Here is a 7443-nt window from a genome sequence, read left to right on the forward strand (position 1 = left end):
TGCTCAAATGACTAAACTTAACTTGATTTCAAGGTCACAGATACATTTATATATTACGTTTGATATTTTAAATCAAGTTTTCATAGATGAAGGGATCAAGAGTTAGTTGTGCTATTGGGCCAATAGCATGCTTGAATGAAGGGCTAATAAACTTTTACAAATGGATGAAAATCATAGGAGTTAAATATGTTTAAAACCTTAAAACAACTTATAATGAAAACCCACCAGGCATAGTGCAAACAGCTGGCCAGTTGTATGCAAAACAAAAGGTCACAAAGCAGCCATCTTGAATTTTGATAATTGAAGTTCGGTAATGCTATTTCTTTAAAAGTGTAGGAAGTATATTTTTAAAATTCATGAGAAGGTTCCCTTTATTTCCATGTTGTGCCATTTGAATTTAGATTTTTGATCAGAAAAACAAAATGGACGACAGGCGGCCATCTTGGATTTAGATAATTGAAGCTGTTTCTTCAAAAATTCATGCAAAGGTTTACCTTGGTCCCTTATGGTGGACCCTGGGCCAAGATCCAGGGCCCCTGTTTCATGATCACTAAAAGGGTGCGAATGTAGAAAGGTACTTTAATGATCTCTCACCAGAAAAAAAATGTACAATTGTCGATATAGTAACTGTCCAGAGTTACTGAAAACATTGTAATGGTTACAAACATGATCTAAAAAACTCAACAGTTTAATGGAATTTTTGACACAACCTTGTAAACCTGAACCTCATTTGAGGTATTGTTTTAGTTTACCTTTTAAGAATGTTGGATAAAAGTCTTGATTCTGAAAGGAAGTCACAAACAAAAGCAATGCATGTGATGTACTATGTTTGCTCCATTCATATTGAAATGGACTATTTTATATACTATTTCCATAAAAAAAAACGTTATCGTGACGGTCATGTGACTGTGCATATAAAAATCATGTGAAAGTTTTGGTGCTGACGTCGTTGCAGATGATTGTGCCATCTTTTCGACGTCTGTCATGATGGCAAGAGAGATTTCCTTCCGTAGCTGAAAAACCCGCTTAACGGAATGCAGTAGCAAGGTACTACGAAAAGTCTTCAATGCCCTGTCCGGATTTATAAATCTTATTTAACATCAGTAGGAAAGACTTAATAGAGAAATTGAAAACTTTCCGTCGGAAAAAAAATCGGACATATATAGATCTTTTACATATGGGCAAGGAACCAAAAAGGTGAGCTTTTCCTTAAGACATCGATGATTTCAATCAGATTTGAACTACAAAAATATTTGTCAGCAAATCAAGAGAATCGTTCTTGACAATGGTCAACGCTATATGCTAAAGAAATTGAAACAAAACGGTGAAAGGAAAACATAAACTTAATATAATTGCAGATTATTTAGCAAAAAAAAACCCAACAAAAACAAAGCTGAATAAATGTCTCAACAGTGCCCGGGATAGGCGAAAGGAATCAATGATAATGTTTTTATGGATTCTATGTCCTACTTTTATAATTGGAAACCTAATGTGAAAATATCCTTACTTTTGAGATGGAAAAAAACTAAACATATAATGTTACGTGGCATGAACAAAATCCATCCAGATGTCGCTTAAAGTCATTTGTACGGAAGCCGAATAGGACCAATAAAAAAAAACTTAGTTGGTATCATTAAAAAATAAATAAAAAATCTCGTATATACGAGATTATTTCTCACAGTGCTGCCCATATTCACAAAAAAAGAGTTCTTATATCTGGAAACCGGTTGGTTACCCCTTTCGAAGAGAAGAGATGCTCGGAAACTCTCCTTATTCTATTCTATAGTCAATAATCTAGCACCTACTTTGCTTATCGACCTACTACCAATGTATATTGGCAAAATAGCTCCTTATAATGTACGAAATGCAGATTTATTAAGGGAACAACACTTTCGTCTACAACTATCAAAAAACTCTTTCTTTCCTTCTGCTTCAAAACTTTGGAATGACTTACATAACACTATCAGAAAATCGCCTACTTAAAATTCCTTCAAATCTAATCTAAAAAAAATCTATGACAGTTAACAGTATATATGATAAGCATTTTATCAGGTATGGTCCTCGAAAACTTAATATTCTACACAACAGAATAAGAAATCGAGCAAGTGCACTAAGCTATGATCTTTTTAGAGCCAATCTCGTCGATTCACCTGCTTGTCAATGTGGACATCCCTGTGAAGATTCCCATATTTGTTTTCCTTAACTGTCCCCTGTACAACAACTTAAGAGGAACTCTTATTGCTGATTTAACCTGGTACGGTCCTGTTAATGTAAATATACTTTGCAATGGTGACACTAATATCTCCTCAACTGACAATATAAAAATCGCCAAAGTTGTGCAAAACTTCTTAAGAAGGTCGGGAAGATTCGACTAATCATCACTTCCTATCCCCCCCCCCCCCCACCCCCCCCCCCCCCCCCCCCCCCACCCCCTCCCCTTCTTTTCATTCTATTTTCCTATAATATCAAAAAACTTAATTCAAAATGCTCCATTCATCCATATAATATAAAAATGTTTTTCTTCTAATTGATTAAGTATATTTTCCAAACATTTATATGTCGTGATCCTTCCCGATGCAGTCATTTAATTTATATGTTCCTATCTCCTCCTCCCTCCTGGCCCTTATCTCTCTCTCTCTCTCTCTCTCTCTTTCTCTCTCTCTCTCTCTCTCTCTCTCTCTCTCTCTCTCTGTAACTATAATGACGGCAGTGGTACATTTAAACGTGCCTCTCTGCAGTAAGAATGTCGTCAACTTTAAAGTGAGAATGACACCATCAGTGTATTTGTATTCGGCCGCAAAGAGAATTAAGTCAGCAGTACCGTTTTGTGTCTCTCTGCACTTAGAATATCTGTGTTCCTCTCTCTCTCTCTCTCTCTCTCTCTTGCGACAATAATGGCAATGTTATGCTTGTTCGTGTCTCTCCACAGTGAGAACAATGTCAATGGTACATTGGTGTGCGTCTTTATAGTGAACAAGGGTCAACCGCAGGTTTTATGTCTCTTTCCAGGAAGAAAAGCTTAAAGGGTAGTTTTGTTCGTGTCTCTAAATTGATTGTGACATCAAATGTAGTGGGTAGTGTTTTGTGTTTGGGGGAATGAGATCAGCAGTTTTCACTTGAAGAATAAACAGTGTGATTTATTTGCTATTTATCATTTATTGGTAAACTGGGTGAGAGAATGAGTGTAAATAGTTTGTTTAGTGTTGTGTGGTAATTTAAGTGTGAGAGGATGAGAGGTGTAACATGTGTCAGTTGTGTAGCGAGTGAGAGTGGGGACATTGTTTATATTTTGAAGGCTGACCCAAAGGCCCCAACCTTAGCAGCCTTCCAATGCAACATGTTCTGGGGGATTAAATGTTTGTGTTAAAAATAATAACAAATAAACAGTGTGAAATTATAACAATGTATTAGTAAAAGTGAGTTATGATAATCACTTTGTGCGTCCATGTGTGAGCTCAATTTATATTCACACCAAGGCACTACGTTTTCAAGAACAAAATACATCGATTTAAGGTTAAAGGTCAAATAACGCATTAGACCATTTTTTAAATAAAAACCGTGCTTACACAATATTCCCTAAACAGATTTATTTCATATTCACACAATAGCATCACATTATCGGATTCGATGATGGGGAACAGGTAGATCTATGTGATACCCAATACCTTTTATTGATGAGAGATATATCTATGTGAACCCCTGATCACATTCCTTTTATTGGTGAAAGGGGTGTATCTATGTAAATCCCTGCTTTTATTATTTCAGTACTTACCTGGAGATTCTATTTCCTGGCTACTCACCCCGAGGTACAGGAGAAAGCGCTCCAGGAAATCAAAAAGGAACTCCGAAACCAGGAAGTCGATCATACCAACATCGAAAGTCTTCCGTATGTCTGGTTATAATGTAGATCATACCGACATAGACAGTCTCCCGTAAGTCTAGTTATAATGTAGATCATACCGATATAGACAGTCTCTCGTAAGTCTGGTTACGATGTAGATCATACTGACATAGACAGTCTCCCGTAAGTCTGGTTATGATGTAGATCATACCGACACAGACAGTCTCCCGTAAGTCTGGTTACAATGCAGATCATACCGACATAGACAGTCTCCCGTACGTCTGGTTACGATGTAGATCATACCGACACAGACAGTCTCCCGTAAGTCTGGTTACGATGTAGATCATACCGACACAGACAGTCTCCCGTAAGTCTGGTTACGATGTAGATCATACCGACATAGACAGTCTCCCGTAAGTCTGGTTACGATGTAGATCATACCGATATAGACAGTCTCCCGTAAGTCTGGTAACGATGTAGATCATACCGACATAGACAGTAGGCATCATAACAATGCATCCTATCACAATTTTTAAGTTTTCAATGATTAGAATCATTCCCAAAATTACAATCAAGACTTATCTATTGAAATGCGTGAAGAAGCATTATTGAATGAATTTGATATGAAGCATAGAAATGTGTCAGATTTTGATATGATCTTCTATTCACAATGAGTTATTATACTGATTTGTTATTTTGTAGCTATATACGGCAGATTGTAGAAGAGACATTACGATGTGCTGTTATTGCCCCATATGCTGCTCGGTTTCAAGATTTTGATTCGGAACTTGGAGGACACAAGATTCCAAAGAATGTAAGATTTGAAGTGATAGGAAATGTTTAAGGATTTATTGTATTTTACATCCTTATGTTAAACTGATAATTGATGATTTGCCTAAACTCAACAGGGATTTAGCTCTCGCTACCAATTTCAATTTCATGGTTTTAATTTATTAGTTGTTATTTGGTAATGCTTCTACAACCAAATTGGGGCAGTGATGTCTAAGTTGGTCTGTTTGTTTGCTGTGTTTATCAAACAACAGCCAGGTTCATTTTGAGGTGGGGTTTCCTTGTAGTAGTTGGTGACTACCTCACTTAGCAATATATGGGGGCCCATCGCATGTCATCAAGATCATTCAGGGTAAAGTGTCTTGCCCAAGAACACAACCATGACAGCAGATTACGTGGCTAGCACTGGTATTGACTGAGCTGTCAGAGCCACCTCTCAGTTGGCAGTGTAATCTCAGGTGAAGATCTAAGGCGAGTCAACAGTTCAGTCCCTGTCTAACTTGTGTATGTTACTGATAGAAGCTGATACAACAGACGGTCCTGTTCTGTTACGGTCAGGCAAGACACACTGCCTCCTGTATACAATTCGTTGAGGTAGCCACCAGCTACTACAATGCTATCCCCATCTGAAAAATATTCTGGCTTTCATGGAATGACAAGCTGACTAAATTCACCAAATTCACATTTCAAAATAAGTGAACCAGTTTGTACTGATGAGGTTCTTTATCATCAGAAACAAAGAAATGCCTCTGAGGTCTGTTTTTGTTAGACTGAGCTCACCACCTGTAATTGTCAAACCTTGATTTATCAGAAACATGTCTTATGGACTTATGATGTTGTTAATTTTTCAACTCTCCACAGACGCCTGTGATCCACGCCTTAGGAGTATCGCTGAGTAATGAAAAGTATTGGCCCCTGCCAAATAAGTAAGTGATCAGTTTTTGCATATGTAGTCTGATTACCTTAAACAAATGATTCACAGTTCTATGGGATCTATTCATAAAAAATACCTGCACAAGATAATAAATGATTGTTATAATCCTTGGATAATGAAAATGCTTTCTGAACAGAGTTTTCAAAATAAATTATTTGCAGTTATAAAAGAATTATGAAAGTTTAAAGCTGTTTTGTTGAAATTTGACATTATCAAAATCCGATGTGGACATGTCATTATAAGAGTGAGCTATAATGATATATTTTGTATTAAGTAAGCATTTCATCTTCCAAAAAAATGGAGGTAAAAAAAAGCTTATCTATAGAGAAATTCCAGGTCTTAGATATACTTGAAAGATGTGTTCCCATGTATTCACTCTCATTTTTTGTTTTCTTGGATATATTTAATAATTTCTATTTTCTTGGATTACCTTTGTAAAGTAACTCACAGTAACAAGCATGGAATCAAAAAGTTTAGTAATACTTGTATTTTGATCTTATTTGCTCTTTATTACAAAGATTTTGCATTTCAGATTTGACCCGGATCGCTTCAGTCCAGAAAATATAAAGAAAAGACCGCCCTTGTCGTTCCAGCCATTTGGATTTGCCGGAAAACGTGTTTGCCCAGGATATCGATTTGCCTATGCAGAGGCAACAGTCTGTCTGGTGACCTTGCTAAGAATATTCAAAATCAAATTAGTTGACGGTCAGGTGGTCAACCCCGTTTATGGAGTGATCACTCATCCAGAGGAAGAAATATGGATCAAACTTGAAAAGCGATGATTTTTATTGTCAATTCCATAAAATGGAAACATGCTAGAAATATGGAGAGTTGGGACGAAGGGATTTGTTTGTTCGGAGTATTTCATAGATACTTCAGACCAGCTGAAGCATAGTGTACTGCTGCAAGAGGACTGTTGATCGACACGAAAGACAATATTTTCTGGTTTGTTGTGAACTCAATAATTACTTATCCACATTGATTCATATACATATACACACTTGTTTATTTATCTTAAAGTATAACTATTGAGTAGTTGTCTTCAAAATTATTCATTATACGAATTTTATCCTGAAATTTTTTTAACAAAGTGCGTAAAATATCTAATTATGATTATTGAAAATTGATCTGTGTTAAGATTTGTCAAAAGATTCTGTTAATCCCTCCTATTGGACAATGCTGTTACTTCCTGTAGTCTCATTGGTCAGATTATAATCATATGCAGTATTTACATTAACACTGCAGCCCCACTATATAACTTTACCAAGCTCACTTGGAAGTTATTAGTCCATAACTTCCAAATCTTTATCATGACGTCATTATTATAGTGACATCATAATTGTCACGTCGGCGATAACGAAAGATATTGTTGAAAAGGCTGTTCTGTCTTTGATGATAATAATTTGTTCATTCATTATCAGAGTAAAATTCCTGGATATAGTCTTTTAAATTCGTTGCCAAATTTAGATATAAGCATTTAAATGCTTTCATTTGGAAGTTATGGGCTGATGAATGCCAACTGGACGAAGGCAAATTTAATGAAGCGCACATGAAATAGAGGTCTGTGAAACACAATATTGACTTTATATTACCATTTTGTAGAAAAGTTCTTATTTCATAACAGTCCTTTTCACTAAATACAGTCCTATCTTCTTTATCAGAAATTTTTGATCTATCAGTTTCACCAAATGTATTGCTCAAGTAGTATCTAGTCATATTTTAAACTTTTTAATTTTCTTCAAAGCTTTCTGTTAAATTTTGATGAATTATTTTTATCAAAGAATTTCATTCACAAAGAGCAACAAAATTCAGGATGTCCGAGATAGAGAGGAGGTCAAATGTTAGTGGTGTCAAGATATGCCAGCTTAATAATTATGCT

The 7443-nt window shown here is 35.9% G+C and overlaps 1 protein-coding gene across 1 annotated transcript; it reads left to right on the forward strand.

Moving 5' to 3' along the window:
- The first annotated feature begins 2700 nt into the window (after positions 1 to 2700).
- LOC117343288 (cytochrome P450 20A1-like) lies at positions 2701 to 7211 on the forward strand. Its single transcript, XM_033905632.1, has 5 exons — positions 2701 to 2737; positions 3766 to 3886; positions 4544 to 4655; positions 5492 to 5556; positions 6097 to 7211. The coding sequence occupies exons 1-5, from the start codon at positions 2701 to 2703 to the stop codon at positions 6344 to 6346; spliced, it is 585 nt and encodes a 194-aa protein (XP_033761523.1). The 3' UTR covers positions 6347 to 7211.
- Positions 7212 to 7443: the final 232 nt, after the last annotated feature.

This window comes from Pecten maximus, chromosome 15 (genome assembly GCF_902652985.1).
Source record: "Pecten maximus chromosome 15, xPecMax1.1, whole genome shotgun sequence".
NCBI classification, from domain to species: Eukaryota; Metazoa; Mollusca; class Bivalvia; order Pectinida; family Pectinidae; genus Pecten; species Pecten maximus.

What these genes read in the sequence shown, in the direction of transcription:
- LOC117343288 (XM_033905632.1), top strand. Translation starts at nt 2,701, where the DNA reads ATGACGGCAGTGGTACATTTAAACGTGCCTCTCTGCA. An exon ending in ACCAACATCGAAAGTCTTCC is followed by an intron (nt 3,887 to 4,543) that starts GTATGTCTGGTT and finishes GTTATTTTGTAG; the next exon opens with CTATATACGGCAGATTGTAG. An exon ending in TATTGGCCCCTGCCAAATAA is followed by an intron (nt 5,557 to 6,096) that starts GTAAGTGATCAG and finishes TTTGCATTTCAG; the next exon opens with ATTTGACCCGGATCGCTTCA.